Source organism: Chiloscyllium plagiosum, chromosome 9, assembly GCF_004010195.1.
Source record: "Chiloscyllium plagiosum isolate BGI_BamShark_2017 chromosome 9, ASM401019v2, whole genome shotgun sequence".
NCBI lineage: Eukaryota > Metazoa > Chordata > Chondrichthyes > Orectolobiformes > Hemiscylliidae > Chiloscyllium > Chiloscyllium plagiosum.
Window position 1 is genome coordinate 68765462 of NC_057718.1, and position 24102 is coordinate 68789563.

Here is a 24102-nt window from a genome sequence, read left to right on the forward strand (position 1 = left end):
AGCAGTGCTAACCACTGAGCCACCATGCTTCCGGGGCGCATGTACCATGATACTATGAAAAGTATTATTTTGCGTGCTATACAGGCAAATCATATCTTTCATAAGAACATCATTGTAATAGAACAGAATTCAGAGAAGGTGCAGAGAAAGATCAACTCTAGTATATGTGAGGTCTGTTCGTAAGTCTGACAACAGTGGGGAAGAAGCTGTTCTTGAATTTGTTGAGATGTGTTTTCACATTTTTGTATCCATGTATTCCAAACTGTTGCAGCTCTGCATCCAAGCATTTTCCTCCTTTTCTTCCATATTTTTCTTTCAAATGAAAATCATTGTTTTCCAGTTTCAGTTCATTGTTCTCTACCAATGGAAATAGTATTTCAGAGTTTACCCACAGTGAAGTCAGCTCACCCATTTACTGATTGCACTTCTCAGTGTCACTTCCACTAACCATCTTGCTGCTGATCCTGGCAGTGTGGAAAATGGTAGTCCCCATGTCCAACCATTCCTTCTGCTTTACTTGACCCCAGATTCCCAAATGTACATCCACAGTCTTTGCTTTTTCTAGTGCTCAGTTTTTAATTCTCCCAAGATACTACTCTCCATTCTCCCTGACTTTCTTCTTCTCTCCTGTAATTTGGTTCATGGCACTCATGAGTTCTGAGATTCCCTGAATGGATTCCTGACCATTCTGATACTTGACTCTCCCAATCCCTGTTCACTTTGCTGCACAAAGTCCTGGCTGTCTGCAGTGGTGACCATGTGATGCCCCTGAGACATTTAACTGAGAGATTTAACTGCAGCCAGGATCATGACCAGTTTGGGGAGAGGACAGTTGGAGGCTGGGCAAGTGAAGGTGGTGGTGGTGGTGGTGATGATGATATGTCATCATTTGTGGGTGGCACGGTGGCACAGTGGTTAGCACTGCTGCCTCGCAGCGCCAGAGACCCGGGTTCAATTCCCGACTCAGGCGACTGACTGTGTGGAGTTTGCACGTTCTCCCCGTGTCTGCGTGGGTTTCCTCCGGGGGCTCCGGTTTCCTCCCACAGTCCAAAGATGTGCAAGTCAGGTGAATTGGCCATGCTAAATTGCCCGTAGTGTTAGGTAAAGGGGTAAATGTAGGGGTATGGGTGGGTTACGCTTCGGCGGGTCGGTGTGGACTTGTTGGGCCGAAGGGCCTGTTTCCACACTGTAATCTAATCTAATCTAAAAAGTCACTGGGGGAAATTTACATGGCTGATCTCTTGGACTGCTGGAAGGGACATTTTGAGAGGTAACCTTCATTTGAGAAACATTTGGTTGTTCTGATGTTTGGGAACCCTCTTGATATGGATTGGCCCTAGGAAATAGGCATAAAAGAAAAGTACATCTTGATTCATATTTCAATTTTACTACTTTAATATGAAGTGTGAAACTTGATATATACTTTATGTAGCCAACCCAACTTTGTCTGGCACTAATAACATGATTTAAGGGGATTACTGTTGTACATGGAGGGGATTACTGTTGTACAAAAATTTTTAATCTAAAGTATTACCCCTGAATAAAAAAAAATTAAGATATGTATGCCTGAATGTTACCCCTAAAACTTCCAATGGCATTAAAATGTAACTAGAACTTTCTGTTACAGATGTGTCAGGTACTCTGACTTGCTGTTCTGATAATCTCACCACAAAAAGGAGTTTGTCATGGCAGCTTGGGGAAGTGAAAATCTGAGTTGGCCTGCTGTGCGGAAGCGATCTTCCTGCTGATTTGCTTCTGTCAATGCTCAGTAATGTAGGAATACGAGTAGAGCAACCTGCTGCTTTAGCTTGTTCCCCTATTCTGTTAGATTATGGGTAGTCTGTACCTCTATTCCATTTACCCGCTTCTGCTCCGTATCCCTTCACAGCCTAGGTTGCCCTATCTTTCTGGAATGGGGAGAAATCTGAAAAAGAAAAAGGTGGGTATAAAAAAAATGATTATAGTGTAGAAAATTGAAAATATTTTCTTGGGTTTTGTTTTATTTTACATTTAAGTTTGAGTAAAGATGATTACAGAGAGGTTATTGAATTCAGACCTTAATTTCATTACAGCTGAAATGAATCACTTCCACAATAATCGGATTTATGATTACAATTCTGTAATCCAACTGTACCTACAGCAGCAAATTGAATTTCATGAGATGGTAGGTTACTTCACAAAACTATTTTCTTTTTCAAATGCTGCAGGGACAAAAGACATAAAATGAAAAACTGCCTTGTTCTCTTCTTGTAATTTAATTAAATTTTAATAGAGGTATTTAAATCGTGAATAATTTAGATAGAATATGTAAAGAGAAAGTGTTTCCAGTGCCTGTGGGTTGATAACCATGAATGAAAAATTTAAGGCACTTGATAAAAGACCAGACATGACACCAAGCAAAGGTAAAAGTGGTGGTGGAGGGTTGTTTTTCAGACTATAGACCTGTGACCGATGTTGTGTCACAAGGATTGGTGCTGGGTCCACTGCTTTTTATCATTTATAAAAATGATTTGTGAACATAGGAGTTATGGTTAGTAACCATATAATATGGTTTGCAGATGACATCAGAATTGGTGGTGTGGTGGACAACCAAGAAGGTTACCTCCAGAGTACAATGGGATCTCGATCAGATGGGCGATGGGCCAAGGAGTAGCAGATGGAGTTAATTTAGATAAATGTGAGGTGCAGAATTTTGGAAAGGCAAATCAGGGCAGGACTTATTAACTTAATAGTAAGGTCCGGGGGAGTGTTGCTGGACAAAGAGACCTTGGAGTGCAGGGTCATAGTTCCTTGAAAGTGGAATTGCAGGTAGATAGAATAATGAAAGAGGCATTTGGCATGCTTTCCTTTCAATGCATTGAGTATGAAGTTGAGGTTACGGTGCAGCTGTACAGGACATTGCTTAGGCCACTTTTGGAATACTGCATGCAATTCTGGTCTCCCTGCTATAGGAAGGATGTTGTGAAACTTGAAGGGGTTCAGAAAAGATTTATAAAATATTGCCAGGGTTAGAGGGTTTGATCTATAGGGAGAGGCTGATTAGGCTGGGCTATTTTCCCCAAAGCATCAGAGGCTCCGAGGTGACCTTTTTAGTGGTTTATAAAATCATGAGGGGAATGGATAGGGTGAATAGTCAAGGTCTTTTCTCCAGGTGGAGGTATTGAAAACTTGAGGACATAGGTTTGAGGGAAGAGGACAAAGATTTCAAGGGGACCTAAGGGGAAACATTTTCATGCATGTATGGAACGAGTTGCCAGAAGAAGTGGTGGAGTCTGGTACAATTACAACATTCAAAAAGCATCTGGATGGATATATGAATAATGAGGGGGTTATATGGATATGGGCTAAATGCTGGCAAGTGAGACTAGATATATGGTATACATGGACGAGTTGGACCGAAGATTCTGTTTCTGTGCTGTATAGTTCTATGACAATGGGGAGAAATAAGGCAATGCAATCTTGAAATAGACTTCTAAGAAACAGATTTCTGGAAGATAAAGATATTAAGGGGTATGGAGAGAGAGTAGAGTATGGCATTGAGATAAAGGATCGGCCGTGACCATGTTGAATGGTGAAATGGACCAATGGCCTGAATGACATACTTGTGCTCCAATTTTTCTATGTCTCTTAATCTGTAAGGTGTTAGATTTTAAACCTGAGGCCACAGTTGATTAATTGTTGATTCATTTGCAACACTTGCAGATTCAGAATCAGAATCTTGATGACTTGGCGATTTGGTCATTTTCACGTGTTTTGCACTGGATGCTGTTTTCCGACTTCAGAAACATGGGCATGGGGAAGAGACAGTGTCTCTCCAATTCTTGTTTATAATCCATTTATCCTTCACTTTGCCCTACTGCTTAAAAGCAGCTATCGACATAACTATAGGAAATGTGTATTCGGGAGTGTAGCTCCATTGTCTTATCCAGCTGCCTGAGTTGATAAAGTGTGGTGTTGGAAAAAGGTTAGGCAGCATCTGAGGAGCAAGGGAGTCGATGTTTGGGGCATAACCCTTCAACAATCCTGATGACAGGTTATGCCTGAAATGTTGAGCCCTGATGAGGCGTTGAATCTTTTGCTCCTCAGATGCTACCTGACCTGCTGTGCTTTTTCTAGCACCACACTTGATCAGTGCTGACTTCTCCAGCAGCTGCACTCCTCGCTATCTCTTGCTACCAAGCTGGCCAACTAACAGATGAGTCTTTCAACTCCCAGTGCACAAAATTTATCATAATTATGAATTAAGCAGAAGATGCAAATTTCATGACTGACTCAGGTGTTTGGTTTTGATCCCTTCAGATAAAATGACCTCTATGCAAATAAGTTTTTTATTCCATATGAAGTATGCTTCACACTAGATCAGGTGACCAGTGCAGCATTTTAGGTCCATGTTTCTTCTTCTTTAAGACATTTTAGTCCATGAAAGGTTTTGGCTATAACAATCAAATGATAGTTGAAATTTTATATTCAATGTTTATTCTATGTTTGTCACTGCCGTAACAATGTAACCTTAAAAACTGCAGGGAAATTGTTCTTTAATTAACTTTTGGAGCAAATAACACTTAATTAACACTTGTTAAAAAAAATTCTATTCCAGAGTTTGTATAGCCCATTGGTCCTCGGTTCATGCTCACTGTGCAAGAATTGATCTGTCTAATTGATCTTTCTTGTGTAAAATTTTGCTAGTTATTCATTCCCAGTTTCTCTTGTGTGTTCTTACCTGCCACTCTTTCCCTTATCCCCTCCTCCTCTTTCTTGCCTTTTGAGTCATAGGAATTATTCTCTTGACCATGTAACAAAGTACAGTATGAGGAAGGGAGTTGTAATTTGAATATCAAAGGGACTACTACCTCTGTATTTCAGCTGTGAAGAGTTAGTACATTATATGTTAAATCTCTGCCAGATTGAAGAAAATGGACTTTAATCCAGTTATTTCATGTTTTGGAGAATAATGCAAGACTTAAACTGCAATGGGATGAGCCTCAATCTTAACAGTGGGTAATTTGACAGTTGGCTAATATAGGCAAAAGTGAGGACTGCAGATGCTGGAAATCAGAGTTTAGATTAGAGTGGTGCTGGATAAGCACAGCAGGTCAGGCAGCATCCGAGGAACAGGAAAATCGATGTTTCGGGCAAAAGCCCTTCATCGGGAATAGAAGGGCTTTTGCCCGAAACAGTGATTTTCCTGCTCCTCGGATGCTGCCTGACCTGCTGTGCTTTTCCAGCACCACTCTAATCCAAAAAGAATGTACAAAGTAAGGCACAAATTATGGAATATCAATTTAAAAATTAGCTGACATTGACCTCCAACTGTAATGTTCTTGTAATTGATTTCTGCATGCATGGACCAACATTTAAGAATTTAACGAATAAGATTAGATTAGATTAGATTCCTTACGGTGTGGAAACAGGCCCTTCGGCCTAACAAGTCCAAACCGACCCTCCGAAGAGTAAGCCACCCAATCCCATCTCCCTCACTAATGCACCTAACACTATGGGCAATTTAGCATGGCCAATTCACCTGACCTGCACATCTTTGGACTGTGGGAGGAAACCGGAGCACCCAGAGGAAACCCACGCAGACACACGGAGAATGTGTAAACTCCACACAGACAGTCGCCCGAGGCTGGAACCGAACCTGGGACCCGGGTGCTGTGAGGCAGCAGTGCTAACCACTGAGCCATCGTGCCGCGTAGGGATCCGACTCTTGATATTGGTTCGGTTATCTATGGCATACGTGTGATGCTCAACTCTAATACCTGCACATTTGAAATAACTTGCAACAGGGATTCATAAATTATTTGTGGTCACACTGATGAGCTAATAGAAGATTTCACCTATAAAACCAAAGGCCAACAAGAAAACTTGGAGTCGTTATTATTGAATACCATAAATATTTCAGCCCTTCACATACAGAAGCATGCTAAAACCAATGGTGTTCGCAATTTACATAAATGATTTGAACTCTGGCATTAGAAGTAACAGAATTTCAGCTTTGAAGATGATAGCAAATAAATAGTGCTGACAAGGACCACAGCGAAATAAGAGAATATTAAAGAATTGCAAAATTCAGATATTTGTCCATGATTTGTTATTTGCTGCTACATTCCTGTTTTGAAGAGGAATATAATTCTCCTGGACTCTTCTCATCACAATTCTCCCTTCATTTCCTGAAATATTTCAGTTAGAGCAGAGGAGATTTAAGAGTTATTTTAAATGCCTCCATCGAACTTATGAAGAAATGAGAGAAAGTAGATGAAAATAGTTTCTGGGGCTTGAGAGGTGTAAAACAAGAAGCATAGATTTATGATTAAATTCGACACATTTAGGAAAAGCAGGATAAACCACTTTTTTTAAACCTAAAATTTGTAGCATTATGTAATGCACTCCAGAAGTTAGTGATCAAAGTAAATGCTGTCCTTAGGATGGATTTATCTGACCAGACAGCAAGATAATTCTTCAAATAGTATTTATTAACAATATATAGAGTATTTTACAGTAGGCATCTTTGTCTAGAGCTGCTCAAGTTCCAACCTTCTGGCAGACTCGATTACATGAGATTACATTCCGAAGTGGAATTGTTTGATGGCACCGTATTAGACTGCTGTTGACTATAGAGGGCATAGTGTTGAAAACTGCAGTGTATGAAAAGCACAAATATATAAATGAAGTGCCTAGAAAGTTGCTTATGAAATGTTTAAGTGATAACCTCATGGTCGTTTGAAAGAAATGGAGACTTTTTGAAGTGTGCTTCAATTTTATTTCTTAATGTTATTTCTTAATAGATTGCTGCAAAGCTGAAGCAAGCATTGACCCATTTTACAGTTCAACAGTAAACATGCCAGCACGATTAGCCTTAACTGCCTACTTGGTGGAAGGATCCTGTGCTCTGAAGTGTGTTTATATGGAAAAGAAAACCTTAGAAACACTTCTCAAATTCAGGTTTTGTTTGAGATAATATTAAACATACAAAGCAGTTGTTTGGACCATATCTGATATTTTTTCTACAGCTGTGCAAATGGTGTGAAACTTTGAGTAAAAGTTCTTCAGTAATTCGGTGCAAGCAAAAACTAAGTGAACTTTTTCTTTCTAACTTTACCCATTTCTTTCTATTTTTGTAATGCTTTCTTTCATGTTCTGTATTTTTGTAATACGTCCACTTTGTCCTTGAAACAAACACTTTGTGGAAGACATTGCCATATGATTTCAGTTTACTTTTCTATTATTTTGTGCAATTTGTAAAATGTTATGTCCTCTGTATTCTGTGAATGAAGTGAGCAAGAATGAAATTGATCTTAAAACCAAGTTCAGGAGATTACAAAGAAAATGCTGTTTCAGAAAGGATTTCCAGATACCAATACAGTCAATTGATGGTCATGTAAGGAATCTAGCACAATAATGAAGACATTTAGAGGGGAAAATTCATGCTGTGCGCAACCTCCCATTGCTCCTCTCACTAAATTATAATTTCTATACTAAGATATCAAGAATGCACCAGACCTCAAAAAATGAGTCTGAAGCATTCCAGCTTTGAGCAGTTCCATTTATTCTTCACCAAACTTTAAACCATTACACAATACTTCATTTTTCCCTTTTTACTACCAGCTTTTGTAAAATCATGATAAAATATTACACTCTGGGGTGGCATTCTGAAAAACTTCCAAGAAATGGTTGGTTAAACTTGCTTTTCTTTTTGAAGTTTATGTGAATTGATTGTTTTGCAATATCACCAGTTTTTTTGACTGCTTTGCTTCATTGCTTAGCTTATCAAACCAGCGAAGAAATTGCTGTTTGAAGTGTTAAATATTAATAACAGTATTGGCAACATAATTGTTATTCTCAGATGATCACTAGTTCTTTTCAGAGTCTAGCACCTGAAGTTTAGGGACTTTGTGCTATTCAGTTGCCAAAACTATCAAAGCCATTCTGATTAGAAATATTTTGTCGCTGATAGCCTTGCTTATATTTAAATTTACTATACAAAGATACTCTGCAAATATACTGATACATATACATTTATTAATCTAGGAGGATTATAACAGCATGTTTGCACCAAAGATGAGTATTTAATTTTGTATTTACATTATTTTTGGATTATGAACAAATAAATGTTCCATGCTTATACATTTTTGAAATTTGACTTTATGCTATTCAAACAGAAAGCTGGAGAAAAGTAAATTTAAATTCAATGGAAAATGTATTGGGGGAAAGAGAACAATTCTGCATTGGATGAGATGAAAAAGCTTCTGTACATAAAGCAATTATACTGGAACGGTTTGGAAATATAAATGCCTTCACTAACTATACTTCAGTGCTCAGGTTAAGACATGAAAATTGCACTAAAGTGGGAATTTTAAATTATTGAGATATGAACTTTAATTTCCAATCAGTTATGAATAATAGTTTGTGGAGTGTTAACTGTACACTATGTATATAAAATATGTAAATTATCATTCATGTATATTTGTTAAATGCCATGTAAGGAAATTTTGTTGGAATTAAATATCAGATTTATCATCTTGACCCTTCCATTATAGTCAGAACTTATGCGATGAACATCCAATTTGTAGGAGATAAAGTCATCTTGCCAAACTTTGGTTTCAATTGGTGAAATGGATTGGCAAAGAGAATTTTGTGCACAACCACTTCAGTAATGAGTTCCAGAAAAAGAAAACAAAGTGCACAATTCAAATAGTTTCATTAAATTCCCTTTGCAGGAGTTATAATCTGAAGTATCTTTTTTTTTACATATTTCACCGAGTCAATGAGGCCTCTTTCTTTTTTTGGTTTCTGGTCAACCGCTTTGCTTTTGAGCAAGCTATTCTTTTACTATTTAAGTATCCAAGTGATTTATTTGTTATTATCTCCACTTTTGATGACTTACTTCATTCAGTATCGACCACTGACGAACATCAAATTTCAGTGCAGCAAATGGTCTAGTTGTGCTATGACTTGACTGACTGAGCAGCATCTGGATCACTGGTGCTGGAAGAGCACAGCAATTCGGATAGCATCCAACGAGCAGCGAAATCGATGTTTCGGGCAAAAGCCCTTCATCAGGAATAAAGGCAGAGAGCCTGAAGCGTGGAGAGAGTAGCATAGAGTACAATGGGTGAGGGTGGGGGTGGGGAAGAGAGTAGCATAGAGTACAATGGGTGAGTGGGGGAGGAGATGAAGGTGATAGGTCAGGGATGAGAGGGTGGAGTGGATAGGTGGAAAAGGAGCTAGGCAGGTCGGACAAGTCCGGACATGTTAAGGGGACAGTGCGGAGCTGGAGGTTTGAAACTAGGATGAGGTTGGGGAAGGGTAAATGAGGAAGCTGTTGAAGTCCACATTGATGCCCTGGCGTTGAAGTGTTCCGAGGCGTTCTTCCTCCAGGCGTCTGGTGGTGAGGGAGCGGTGGTGAAGGTGGCCCAAAACCTCCATGTCCTCGGCAGAGTGAGAGGGAGAGTTGAAATGTTGGTCCACGGGGCGGTTTGGTTGATTGGTGCGGGTGTCTCGGAGATGTTCCCTAAAGCGCTCTGCTAGGAGGCGCCCAGTCTCCCCAATGTAGAGGAGACCGCATCGGGAGCAACGGATACAATAAATGATATTAGTGGATGTGCAGGTAAAACTTTGATGGATGTGGAAGGCTCCTTTAGGGCCTTGGATAGAGGTGAGGGAGGAGGTGTGGGCACAGGTTTTACAGTTCCTGCGGTGGCAGGGGAAAGTGCCAGGATGGGAGGATGGGTCGTAGGGGGGCGTGGACCTGACCAGGTAGTCACGGAGGGAACGGTCTTGACGAGATGCGTTGGAGGGCATCTTTAACCATGTGGGAAGGGAAATTGCGGTCTCTAAAGAAGGAGACCATCTGGTGTGTTCTATGGTGGAACTGGTCGTGACAAGTAAATGAAGTCAGCATATCCCTTATTTTAATTTTATTCATAGTACCCACGGTCCTTGTGATATGATATTGAATCAATCTGACCAGGAAGGTTCCAGATTCAGTTTGGTTTGTGCAGAGGTCGTAGAGTGTGAGGACCAGTAATTACCTTAACTAATGAGGATGAAGCTAAGCCAAAGTTGTAATTTTTAATGCTAACTAGTAGCCTATGGAGCATCATTGAGAAAGGATGACAAGCAAAGGTAAGTTATGCTCTTGAAGATGAGTATTTTGGGACTATGTTCCAGAAGGTTTTTGGCAGAGGGCTAGAATAATTTGCCAACCTGCTACTTTGACAAGAGATGTGATCAGCATTGAAAGATGTATAAATATGGATAATAACTGTCTATCTAAACCAATGCACACAGAAATATTTTTGTCTGTGTACAAGGGTGGCTTTATTAGCAAACATTGATTAAACTATAATTTGTAGACAAGGTCATATGAATAGGTTGCGTAGGTCATTTGGCCCCTCAAACCTGCTCTGTTGTTCAATAAGATCATGCTGACCTGATTGTGGACTTTATTCCATTTTCCTGCCTGCTCCTCCCTCCTCACCCAATAGCTCTTGACTCCTTCCTCAATTAAAAATCTGTTAAACAAAGCTTTTGATATATTCAATGACTCAGTTTTCACTGCTATGTGGGAAAGACTTCAACATACAAATGATCCCTGGATTCCTTTTCATCTCCATCTTGAATGGGAGAACATTTATTTTCAAACTGTGCTCCCAAATTCTAAATGTCCCCCATGAAAGGAAACATCCTCTCAGTATCTACCCTATCAAGTCCTTTTAAACTCCAACCTTTCCTCACAAAACAAACTTATTTTAATCTCAGAAATGAGTATAATGAATATTCTGAACTCTTTCCTAAGTAATGTCTGTCTCATAGATACTGTATTCCAGATTTGTGACCTCTTGCTTAAGACTATGCTCAGTCCTGATAAGAAGGATCCTGGACTCAGCTTGGCTTTGTTGAATGAAGGTCCTGCCTTACAAATTTGATTCAATCCTTTGAGGAAGTCACAAGGAGGATCGATGAGGGTCTTGCAGTGGATGTTGTCTACATGGATTTTAGTAAGGCATTTGACAAGGTCACAAATGGCAGACTAGTCAATAAAGTAAAAGCCTGTGGGATACAGGGTAATGTGTCAAATTGGATCCAAAGTTGGCTTAGTAACAGGAAACAAAAGGCAATGGTCAGCGGCTGCCATTGTGAATGGAAAGTTCTTTCAAATGGTGTTCTGCAGGGCTTGACGGTGGGACCCCTGCTGTTTGTTTTGTACATTAATGATTTCAATTTGAATGTGGGAGTGGGGGGTGTGGACCTAATGAGGGAATCGCGGCAATAGTTTCTGTGGAACGTAGATAGGCGTGGGGACAGAAATATGTCTCTGGTGGTAGCATCTGATTGTAGGTGGCAGAAATAGCAGAGGATAATGACCTGTATCTGGATATAAGTGGTGTGGAAGGTGAGGTTCTATCCTTGTTGTGGTTGAAGATTAGATTAGATTACTTAGTATAGAAACAGGCCCTTTGACCCAACAAGTCCACACCGACCCTCCGAAGAGCAACTCACCAGATCCATTCCCCTACATTTACCCCTTCACCTAACACTACGGGCAATTTAGCATGGCCAATTCACCTAACCTGAACATTTTTGGACTATGGGAGGAAATCGAAGCACCTGGAGGAAACCCACGCAGACACTGGGAGAATGTGTGCAATCTCCACACAGACAGTTGCCTGAGGCAGGAATTGAACCCAGGTCTCTGGCACTGTGAGGCAGCAGTGCTAACCTCTGCCACCGTACTGCCCAAGAAGAGGGGGTGTACAAAGGTGGAGGTGTGGGAAGTGGAGGAGAGGCACTGGAGGGCATTCTTGATCATGTGGGAGGGAAATCGTCCAAGAAATAGGAGGAAATCTAGGATGTCCTGGATTGGAATTGCTCCTCCTGGAAGCAGATATGGCGGAGACATAGGAATTGAGAGTGATGGATCATGTTTTTACAGGAGAGGGGGTGGGAGGAGGTGTAGTCCAGGAAGCTGTGGCAGTCTGTAGGTTTGAAATAGATGTTCATATTGAGTTGGTCGCCGGAAATTAAGACTGAGGGATCCAGGAAAGGGAAGGTGGTTTCCTGAGATGGTCCAGGTGAACTTAAGATCAGGGTGGAAGGTGTTAGTGAAGTTGATGAACTGCTCAACCTCCTTGTGCAAGCACGAGGTGGTATCGATACAGTCATCAACGTAGCAGAGAAAGGGGTTGGGGATGGTGCCTGTATAACTCTGGAAGATGGACTGTTCCACGTATCCTATGAAGAGGCAGGCATCGCTGCGGCACGTGGACGTCCATGGCTACCCCTTTAGTCTGGAGGTAGTGGGCAAATTCAAAGGAGCAGTTGTTGAGGCTGAGGACCATTCCACCAATCGAAAGTGTGTCAGTGGAGGGGTACTGGTTGGGTTAGTGGGAGAGGAAGAAATTGGCTTGTAGGCCTTTGTCATGGCGGATGGATGTGTAAGGGGCTCGATGTCTGTGGTGAAGATGAGGCATTTGGGGCTGGGGAAATGAAAGTCATGGAGGGTGTGGGTGGTGCACTGAATGTATGTGGGGAGTTCCTGGACCAAGTGGGATAGGACAGTGTCGTGATATGAGGAGATAAGTTTGGTGGGGCAGGAGCAGGCAGCGACAGTAGGTTGACCAGATCAGTAAGGTTTTTGTGGATTTTGGGTAAATAGTAGAACCTGGTGGTGCAGGGTTGTGGGTCAGGGAGATAATGGTTTGGTGAAGGGAGGTAAATGGTGGTAGGAAGATGTCTCTGTGGGGTCTGCGGAGGCGACATGTTACGTGTCAAATCTACTGCCTCATATTCACTTCATCTCTGCTCATGCACCCATCTCTCACCATCGGAGGCTATAGAGAGAGACACTGGGTACACAATCTGGAGAGCATCTCACTGACAGCTTAGGAAGAAATGCCCCAGTCATCTGGCACTTTGTGGTCTGCTGAGGCCAAGCACCAGCTATGCCCAGGCAGGAGAGGATCTATTATTCTTAATAGGATTGGAACATTGCTGGCGAGGCAGCATTTATTGCCAATCCTTAATTGCCAGCGAGCAGTTGAAAGTCAACCACGTGTAGGCCAGACCAGGTAAGGATTGAGTAGTGAAGAGATGGGTTTTTCTAACAATTAGAAATGGATTCATAATAGTCATTAGATTCTTAAATCCAGATATTTATTGGATTCAAATTCCACCTTTTTACCATGGTGGGATTCGAATCCGGGTCCCATTAGCTGGGTCTCTGGATTAACAGTCATAATTCCACTCTGCCATTCTCCCCCAAGGAGAGGTTTTATTGGTGTCCAGCAATCAGTGATTTTAGGGACATCAGGCTGAACTAGCAGCTGCAGATTAATATTCTGACTACTGGGGGATGGACCTGCTGACTTCAATAATTACCACTGAGATTGTCTGATGCTTGAAAGCAGATTTAAGCCATATACAGCAATCTGATGGTGAATGACTATGGCCTTCAGTTTCAGAGTTGAGAATTTAGCATTTTATAAAGGATTGGGAAATTTAACATATGTCATTCTTTTGTTTCTCCATTTAAGTGAAAGGGCTGTGATGGTAGTGAAAATCAGCAAAACCCATGCAGATATACACAAGATAATTCTCTCCTGGACAAGTGATTGCATATTGGAGACTGAGATTAATGTCATTCCATAGTCAAATTATAACATTTAAGCTACTGACCATAGTAATTCCAGACCCAAGTGAAAATAAAAAAAATGGAAAGAAACCAATTTTGATTTTGACTAATTTGCCAAATCATTACCAGAGTTGGACATTGGAGAGCCAGTAAGGATAGAAACCTTTCTGTAATAGTAATCCAAGTGGCAATTTGGAACTGCTGTAGAGTGGTGTCGCCTCAATTGTAGACATGAATGATCTGGAATACTGAAGTAATATGGATAGGAAGAAGCAGACCATAGAATCAGTCCCAGAGTCCATGGCAGCTCAACAATGGAAATTGAACAAGACCAAGTACCACAGGAAAAATAATATGTAAAAGTAACTGCCTGGGGAAAGCAGAAATGAATGGCCAACAACAATGCACATATAGACCATTAAGAGTTTGGTGCAAGAAATCTGTGACTATTATGAAAGAAGCTGGACAATATCTTTGTTGAAGTCGGAAGCAAATTATTTTCAAGCAGAGTTTGGGCAGGACATTGGTTAGCACCATGGCCTCACAGGGCCAGAATTCCAGGTTCAATTCTAGCATTAGGTGACTATTTGTATGGAGTTCATAAGTTTTTCCCTGTGTCTGCTTGGGTTTCCTCTCAGTCCAAAGATGTGATGATTAAGTGGATTGGACATGCTAAATGGTCCTGTATTGTCCGGGGATGTGTTTGCGATGTGGATTAGCCATGGTAAATGTGGGGTTAGGGGATAGGGGTGGATCTGTGTCAGATGCTATTCAGTGGGCTGACTGGCCTCTATTTGCACTGTAGAGAATGAGTTCTGGGTGTCAAGGCAAGATTCTTGTTAATAGCCTTATTAAATGTACCTTTCACTTCAAGCTTTCTACCTTACCATCCACTGCAAGGAAAATAAATATTGACAACTTCTGGCATTAAAATCAGAGTGGTTACCAGGTGACTTTAGCTTGATCCTCCAGGCTGCTACCTTGGACAGCAATCCCCAATGTCTCAGGACACAGTCATGGGCAGTTGTTGGACTGGCCCCTTATCCATAAACATTTGCATCCAACACCTGCCAGCCTCTGTAGACTATCTTGGCACCTTTCCAATCCACTTATATGATGCTTCTGCACTTTAAACCTGCATTTTGGGCCACAACTACAACTAACATTGAAATGCAGCTGTAAGTACACTTTGCATATAGGGACAGGCATTCAGCTCAGATTGGACTGGTCTATATCAATGCTGCTTGCTTGATTAGATTAGATTAGATTACATTACAGTGTGGAAACAGGCCCTTCGGCCCAACAAGTCCACACCGACCTGCTGAAGCGAAACCCACCCATACCCCTACATTTACCCCTTACCTAACACTACGGGCAATTTAGCATAGCCAATTCACCTGACCCTGCACATCTTTGGACTGTGGGAGGAAACCGGAACACCCGGAGGAAACCCACGCAGACACTGGGAGAACGTGCAAACTCCACACAGTCAGTCGCCTGAGGCGGGAATTGAACCCGGGTCTCAGGCGCTGTGAGGCAGCAGTGCTAACCACCGTGCCGCCCACTTGATGTATTAGGTTCAAAGTGAGTGAGTGCTAACTGGATGCAGGTAGCATTCCTACCTAGCCGTGCCTCTCAGCGCAGTAACAGAGCTTATGCCTGAAACATCAACTCTCCTGCTCCTCTGATGCTGCCAGACCTACTGTGCTTTTCCAGCACCACACTTTTCGACTCTGATCTCCAGCAGCTGCAGTCCTCACTTTCTCACAGTAACAGAGCCAGGCAGCTTGTCATGCTGGTTAGCAGTCCTCAGTCAAGAGTCATAGAGATGTACAGCATGGAAACAGTTCCTTAAGTCCAACTTGTCCATGCCAACCAGATATCCCAACCCAATCTAGTCCCACCTGCCAGCACCAGGCCCATATCCCTCCAAACCCTTTCTATTCATATACCCATCCAGATGCCTAAAATGTTGCAATTGTACCAGCCTCCACCACTTCCTCTGGCAGGTCATTCCATACCCGTACCACCTGCTGCGTGAAAAAGTTGCCCCTTAGATCTCATTTATATCTTTCCCCCCTCACCCTAAACCTATGGCCTTTAGTTCTAGACTTCTCCCACCCCTAGGGAAAAGACTTTGTCTATTTATCCTATCCATGCCCCTCATGATTTTATAAACTTCTATAAGGTCACCCCTCAGCCTCTGATGCTCCAGGGAAAACAGCCCTAACCTATTAAACCTCTCCCTATAGCTCAAATCCTCCAACCCTGAGGTGGTCATCTTGCTGAATGGCGCTTTGCTATGTTGATTTTATATCTGCAGTGTGTGCCAGAACAACCATAAGAGGATCCCAGCAAGCCATGCGTTCAGATGGATACCTCTGTAGTCCAGAGATTGGACCATGGTCAGCCCTATGCCTCAATAGCAGCAAATCTGGAGATTAGCACTAACGTCATTTGGGGAGGTGTACAGGCATCAGTCAAGTGTATGGGTACTTCTCGTGTTGTGCTGTCTGGTTTGGTTGCACAAGGAAGGAGGGTATGGTTAGTCTGTCCAGTAAAGGCAAAGAGTTGGGGGGAGAAAATCAGCTGCTGCTGCAGGAGAAAAATTGTGTATTGGGGACTGCAGACTGAAAGGGAGGAAGTGACAGTCGTGAATGTAAGTGGAGCAATTTGGTTAAGACTCATGCAGAGAAGTTGGGTAGGGACCTGAGGGGGTGTGAGAGCTATGGGATTGATGTGGTGAGCTGCCCAGAATGGACTTTGGATGTTTGAGGCCTCACACATTGTGTAAAGTCAGAGCCAGGACATTATTATCTGAGGAGTACTTGCTATGGTCTTTTGACATCCTGATATTTGCAAAGGTGCAATGGCAAAGAAAATACCTGTGAGTGCACACAGGGTGGATGGGGTAAGTGCGACCTATGAAGGTGACCTTTCGAGGGCAACAGAGCTATTCACTAAAGAAGTCATATGCCTGCAGGTAACCAATTCCAATGAAACACGTACGCAGTGCCTCACTATACACCTCCCAACCCCAAACATTTCTGGCAAATTTGTGAAAGACCAACACCTTCAGTCACTGCCATACCAACTTTTGCACCTGGAGTAATAGTGCCTAGTATCTGCAGTCCCTTCCAATGTTTACATTGCCAACATGTGATGTAGCAGCTTCGAAAGACCACAAAGCCAAAGAAGTGGGAACTTGGTAGATCGTTCAGCCCCTTGAGCCTGCTCCACCACTTAATAGGATCATGGCTGATCTGACACTCTTGCCCTTTCCCCATTACACTTGATTCCTCTACTGATTAGCACTGCTGCCTCACAGCGCCAGAGACCCGGGTTCAATTCCCACCTCGGGCAACTGACTGTGTGGAGTTTGCACATTCTCCCAGTGTCTGTGTGGGTTTCCTCTGGGTGCTCCGGTTTCCTCCCACAGTCCAAAGATGTGCAGGTTAGGTGAATTGGCCATGCTAAAATGCCCATAGTGTTAGGTGAAGTGGTAAATGTAGGGGAATGGGTCTCTGTGGGTTGCGCTTCGGTGGATCGGTGTGGACTTGTTGGGCTGAAGGGCCTCTTTCCACACTGTAAGTAATCTAAGTAATCTGTAAGTAATCTGATCAAGGATCTATCTATCTCAGTCCCAGAACCCTCAGAAGAAATTCCTTGTCATCTCAGTCTTAAACTGGCATCCCTTAATTCTGAGACTATGGCCTCTGGTCCAAGACTCTCACTGAGGGGAAACATCCTCTCAGTATTTACACACTCAAACCCCTTAAGAATTTGAAGTGTTTCACTGACATCACCTCTCATTCTTCTAAATTCCAATGAGTAGAAGGAGGTATGATTAATAAGTTTGCAGATGGCACCAAAATTGGAGGTGTAGTGAACAGTGAAGGTTACCTCAGAGTATAATGGGATCTTGATCAGATGGCTGAGTGGCAGATGGAGTTTAATTTAGATAAATGTAAGGTGCTGCATTTTGGAAAGGTTAATCAGGTCAGGACTTATACACATAGTGCTAAGATCCTGGGGAGTGTTTACCGAAACAAAGAGACTTTGGAGTGTAGGTTCATAGTTCCTTGAAAGTGGAGTCGCAGGTGATAGGATAGTGAAGAAGGCGTTTGGTATGCTTTATTGATCAGAGCAGTGAATATAGGAGTTGGAAGGTCATGTTGTGGCTGTACAGGACGTTAGTTAGACCACTGTTGGAATATTGCGTGCAATTCTGGTCTCCCTCCTATCAGAAGGATGTTGTGAAACTTGAAAGGGTTCAGAATTTACAGATTTACAAGAATGTTGGAGGATTTGTGCCACAGGGAGAGGCTGAATTAGCTAGAGCTGTTTTCCCTGGAGCATTGGAGGCTGAGGAGTGATCTTTCAGAGGTTTATAAAATCATGAGGGTCATGGATAGGGTAAATAGACAGGATCTTTTCCCTGCAGTGGGGGAGTCCAAAACTAGAGGGCATAGGTTTAGGGTGAGAGGGGAAAAATTTAAAACGGACCTAAAGGGTAATGTTTTCACTATAACCTGTTGTTGTGTGATTTTTAACTTTGTAAACCCCAGTCCAACACCAGCATCTCCAAATCATGTTTTCACATAGAGCGTGGTGTATGTATGGAATGAGCTGCCAGAGGAAGTTGTACAATTACAACATATAAAAGGCCTCTGGATGGGTCTACGAATACGAAGGGTTTAGAGGGATACCGACCAAGTGCTGGCGAATGAGTCGAGCTTAGGTTAGGATATCTGGTCGGCATGGATGAGTTGGACCGAAGGATCTGTTTCCGTGCTGTACATTTCTATAACTCTACTGAAGATTTGTGCTCTAGAACTTGCCGCTCCCCTTGCCAAGCTGTTCCAGTACAGTTACAATACTGGCAAATCTGACAAAGTAGAAAATTGCCCAGGTATGTCCTGTACATTAAAGCAGCACAAATCCAACCTGGCTAATTACTGTCCCATTAGTCTACTCTCGATCATCAGTAAAATCAGGGAAGGTGTGACCAACAATGCTATCAAGCAGCACCTACTCAGTGATGACCAGTTTAGTAGCCAGAGCCACTCAGCTCCTGCCCTCATTGCAGCCTTAGTTCAAACATAAACAAAAGAGCTGAAGACCTGAGGTGAGGTGAGAGTGACAGCCCTTGACATCAGGGCTGCATTTGATTGAATGTGGAATCCAGGAGCCCAGCAAAACTGGAATCAATGGGTATCAGATGACAAACTCCGCTGGTTGGAGTATACCGACACATAGGAAGATGGTTGTGGTTGTGATTGTTGGAGGTCAGTCTTCACTGCTCCAGGACATCTCTGCAGGGGTTCGTCAGGGTACTGTCCTGGGCCCAACCATCATCAGCTGCTTCATCAATGACATTTCCTCTATCATAAGGTCAAAACTGGGGCTGAATAATCATTGGTGAACAATGTTCAGCACCATTCGCAATTCCTCAGATACTGAAGCAGTCCATGTTCAAATGCAAGAGATCTAGACAATATCCAGGCTTGGCCTGAAAAGTGGCGAATAACATTCACACTACATAAAGGTGTGGCTATGACCATCACCAATAAGAGAATCTACCCACCACCATTCTTTGATATTCACTGGTTTTACTATCACTGAACCCCCCACTATCATCTTGGGGGCTAATCATTGATCAGAAATACAACAGGATGTGCTACGTATAGACAGTGGCTATAAGTCAAAAAGTGTGGTGCTGGAAAAGCACAGCCAGTCAGGCAGCATCCGAGGAGCAGGAGAGTCGATGTTTCGAGCATAAGCTCTTCATCAGGAATGTGGTGGGGGGGCCCAAGGAGACTGAGAGATAAATGGAGTTGGGGGTGGGGCTGTGGGAAAGGTAGTTGGGAATAGGATAGGTAGATGAAGATGGGAGGGGTGATGGTGATAGGTATGAATGGAGAGTGAAGCGGATAGGTGGGCAAGTAGGACAGATCAAGAGGGCAGTGCCGAGTTGAAGGTTAGATCTGGGATAACGTGGGGGAGGGGACATCAGGAAACAGCTGCAAATCCACATTGATCCCGTGCGGTTGGAGGATCCCAAGGTGGAAGGTGAGGTGTTCTTCCTCCAGGCATCAAGTGGCTAGAATTTGGCAGTTGAGGAGGCCCAGGACCTGCATGTCCTTAGTGGAGTAGAGCTGAAGTGGAGTTGAAGTATTTGGCCACAGGGTGGTGGGGTTGATTGGTGCGTGTGTCCTGGAGATGTTCTCTGAAATGTGGCCACAACAGCAGGTCAGAAGTGAGATATACTGCAGTGAGTAACTCACCTCCTGACTCCCCAAAGCCTGTCCACCATCTACAAGGCACAAGTCAGGAATGTGATGGCATATTCCCCACTTGCCTGGATGCGTGCAGCCAAACAACACTCAAGAAGCTTGACACCATCCAGGACAAAGCAACCCGCTTGACTGGCATAACATTCACTACATCCATTCCCTGCACCACCGACGCTCAAGAGCAGCAGTATGGACTATCTACAAGATGCACTGCAGAAATTCACCAAAGAATTTTACACAGCACCTTCCAAACCCACAACCACTTCCACCTAGAAGGACAAGGGCAGCAGATGCATGGGAACACCACCACCTTCAAATGTCCCTCCAAGGCACACACCATCCTCACTTAGAAATACATCGCCATTCCTTTATTCTCACTGGGACTCCACAAATTCTCTCCCTAATTGTCTGAGCTGAGATGTCACCTTTTTAAATAAAATCTTAAGCTATCTTGGGAATGTGACACTTGAAAGAAGTCCTGAAATTTAAATATTAATGAATTGAAATCTGCAATCCATTCTAAAAGATGAAAGACTTAACAGAAATTTGGATTTGTTCAATATGCACATTCTCCGTGTCAGCGCGGGTCTCCTCCAGATGCTCCGGTTTCCTCCCACAGTCCAAAGATGTGCAGCTCAGGTGAGTCAGCCATGCTAAATGGCCCATAATGATAGGTGCATTAGGGGCAGGTTACTCTTCGGAGGGTCGGTGTGGACTGGTTGGGAAGAAAGGCCTGTTTCCACACTATAGGGAATCTGATCTAATCTAATCTAATATCATATCAGTTGCATGACACTGTGATCTTATGCTATAAATTCTGTGACTTATGATCCTTCCCCACTAACTTCCTGACGAAGGAGCAGTGCTCCGAAACCCAGTACTTCCAAATAAATCGTGGGCTGAAGGGCCTGTTCTGTGCTGTACTGTTCTATGTTCTATGTTCTAAATCTGTTGGACTATAATCTGGTATTGGGAGAAAGTGAGGACTGCAGATGCTGGAGATCAGAGTCGAACGTGTGCTGCTGGAAAAGCACAGCAGGTCAGGCAGCATCCAGGAACAGGAGAATCAACATTTCGGGCATAAGCCCTTCATCGGAAGAGCAGGAGAATCGATGTTTTGGGCATAAGCCCTTCATCAGGAATTATTGGGTTTATGCCCGAAAATGTCGATTCTCCTGCTCCTCAGATGCTGCCTGATCTGCTGTGCTTTTTCAGCACCACATTCTCGCCTATAACCTGGTATTGTGTGATTTTTAATTTTGTCCACCCCAGTCCAACACCAGCACCTCCATCGTTAGAGTTGACCCTAACGACATTGTAGGTCAACTCACAGCAGCTGGATTGCAGCAGTTGAAGAAGACAACTCACCACCACCTTCTCAAGGACAACTGGGGACAGACAATAAATGCTGACCACATCCCATAAAATAATAATAAAGAGAAGTGATGAACTGTTTCAAAAAGAAATGGAAAGAAGTATAAATAGAATGGAGGAGCAAATTTCTGCAGATGCTGGAATCTGTACTGAAAGCAAACAAAAAAGCGCTGGAAATCACAACAGGTCAGGCAACATCCACAGAGAAAGAGGAAGCTAACGTTTTGAGTCTAGATAACTTCATCAAAGCTGACGTGAAGTACGGAGGGGGCAGCATTTATGCAATGGTGGTGGGAGAGAAAGGATGTTGATTGTGCAGATTAAGTGATCAGAATGTGAGAATGACAGAACACTGGTGTGTCTAACTGCCAGACTGGAAAGAACAGACAGTTGCACTGGAGTTGAGGGAGGGGAGAGAGGACATGGTGACAGAGAATATAACAAGTCAAGCTAAAAGGGAAGGAATAGTAGTGAGTTCATAATCTGAAGTTGTTGAACTCAATATTGAACCTAGAAGGTTATAAACTGCCTAGTCTTAAGATGAGATGTTGCTGCTCTAGTTTTTGCTGTGATTAGCTGGAACATTGCAGCATGCCGAGGACAGACAAGTGGGCATATGAGCAGGATGCAGTGTTAAAATGACTTGCTACAGAAAGATCAGGGTCATGTTTGCGCATGGACTGGAGGTGTTCTGCAAAGTGATCACCCAGTCACAGACAGGGTGCAGAACATCTCCGGTCCATGTGCAAGCACGATCCTGACCTTTCCATAGCTGGTCATTTTAACAAACCTAACTAATGACTCAATTTTAAAACAAATTTTACAACAGGTTGCTGTGTATTATATAGAGGCCTCGTCCCCAGGACGCATAAATTATACAACCAGTGCCAGACTTAGATGCATATTTTCTGTCGGTGGTACAGATTACTTCCACTTTAGTACTAAAAATAGCAAACATTTTAAAGAGAGTGCTGACATTTGATCAGTGTTTTGCAAAAGATATTATCCATTAGAAAGCCATCAAAGTAATGCTGTTGCATTGTTGATCAAAGTTTGTCGCTGAAATATTTTCACTTTACACTATTGGTTGTCATGCATTTAGCTGCCTTGGTGTTAAAAGTCCAGTTTTCTTTCCAAGAAAGTCTTCTCTTGCAGCTCATCTTTCTCCTTTGAGATGCACATCAAAAAGTTGTTTAATTATATTGCACGATTTTGCTGCGACTCATGTAATTCTCAAGCATGAAACTTCTGCTTTGCTAATACAATGAATTATTGTTAAATTTAGGGAATCCTGAAGGAATTGTGTGCAAAATGTGAAATTGTGAAAGCAAACTGCAATTTTGGGCTTTTGGTCAGAAAAGTAGAACTGAATAGGAACAACTAAAAATTCTGTAATCATAGAATCACATCATAGAACCACAGAACTTTCATAGAACAGACAGAGAGCCATTAAGCACATATTTATGCCAACTCTTTGAATGAGTAAATCATCTCATCCAATCACCTAACTTCCCCCAACAAACTGCACATTCTTCCCTCTTGAATACCTAGATTGAACCTACCTTCAACGTGCTCTCAAACAGCAGATTCCCAATCTTAACCACTTGCAGTGTGATAAGCTTTCTTCTCGAGTTCATTGCTTCTTGTAGCACAGGAAGAGACCATTTCATTTACTGTCATCAAGTTGAGAGAGTCCTCTGATTAGTTCCAATCTTCAACCTTTCTCCATAGTTCTGTAAAATGTGAACCATTTCTTTATTTTAGTTTGCTATCGTGGAGGAACCTGTGTGGGAGAGCTCACAGCACAGGAGTAGATAAGTGCATAGTTTTTAATGTGTAACCTTGCTGTAAGTTGACAGTAGTGAGTAGAGTGGTTTCTTTCTTGATTGTATGTTTTACTGAGATCTGTCTTTTGATTAAGTTTTAAAAATATAAACCGTAAGTACCAAGTTAGCCTGGAGCATGTTTTTTTTAACAGCAAAAGGACAGTGCTATTTTCTGTGTCTGTAGGTTGTGAAGGAGCAAAAATGGCCTTTAGCAGAATGAAATGTTCTTCCTGTTAGATGTGGGAGTTTAGGGAGAGCTCACATGTTACTGAGGATTATGTCTGCAGGAAGTGCCTTTGGTCATGAATCCTATCAGATTGAATGGATTGGTTGGAGCAACAATTAGAGGCAATGAGGAATTTACAAGAGCAAGGAGGTGTGATGGATGGAGATTATAGATAGGGAGCAAAGGCGCTGATACAGTCAGTTAGATGGGTTAGCTCCAGGAAAGATAGGAGGAATAGGCAGACAGTACAGGAGTCTTCTGTGGCTATCCCCATTTCAAACAAGTACGCTATTTTTGGAAATATAGGGGGTGATGGACTCTCAGGGGAGTGTAGCACAAACAGCCAAGTTTCTGATATCAAGACAGGCTCTAACGTAAGAAGGAGTATGTTGGGTTCCAAGTGATCAATTGTGTTATAGGACTTTCAAGTCAGAGGCACAGACAGACATTTCCGTGGCCAGCAGCAAAAAATCAGAATGGTGTGTTGCTTCCCTGGTGCCAGGATCAAGGATATCTCAGAGAAGGTGCAGAATGTTTTCAAAGTGGAGAGGGTCCAGCAGGAGGTCATTATACACATTGGAACCAATGACATAGGAAGGGAAAAGGTTGAGATTCTGAAGGGAGAATATAAAGTTAAGCAGGAATTTAAAAATGCGGTCCTTGAGGGTAGTAATATCTGGATTACTCCTGGTGCTATGAGCGAGAGAGGGTAGAAATAGGAGGATAGAGCAGATGAATGCATGGCTG

At 42.5% G+C, this 24102-nt stretch overlaps 1 protein-coding gene and 1 long non-coding RNA gene across 6 annotated transcripts in view; one reads left to right on the forward strand and one right to left on the reverse strand.

Moving 5' to 3' along the window:
- Positions 1–8152, forward strand: part of LOC122552919 (sorting nexin-9-like) — a 160939-nt gene extending 152787 nt beyond the window's left edge. For all 5 annotated transcript variants that reach the window (XM_043696162.1, XM_043696161.1, XM_043696163.1 and 2 more), the window contains 2 exons: positions 2073–2164; positions 6786–8152. In XM_043696162.1, coding sequence (XP_043552097.1) covers positions 2073–2164; positions 6786–6836 — 143 coding nt within the window. In that variant the 3' untranslated portion in view covers positions 6837–8152. The remainder of the gene's footprint in view (positions 1–2072; positions 2165–6785) is intronic.
- LOC122552922 lies at positions 122–23023 on the reverse strand. Its single transcript, XR_006312554.1, has 3 exons — positions 22866–23023; positions 1847–1924; positions 122–357 (listed from the first exon to the last, which is right to left on the reverse strand). It is a non-coding gene; the product is annotated as an uncharacterized LOC122552922 (long non-coding RNA).
- Between the last annotated feature and the right edge of the window lie 1079 nt (positions 23024–24102).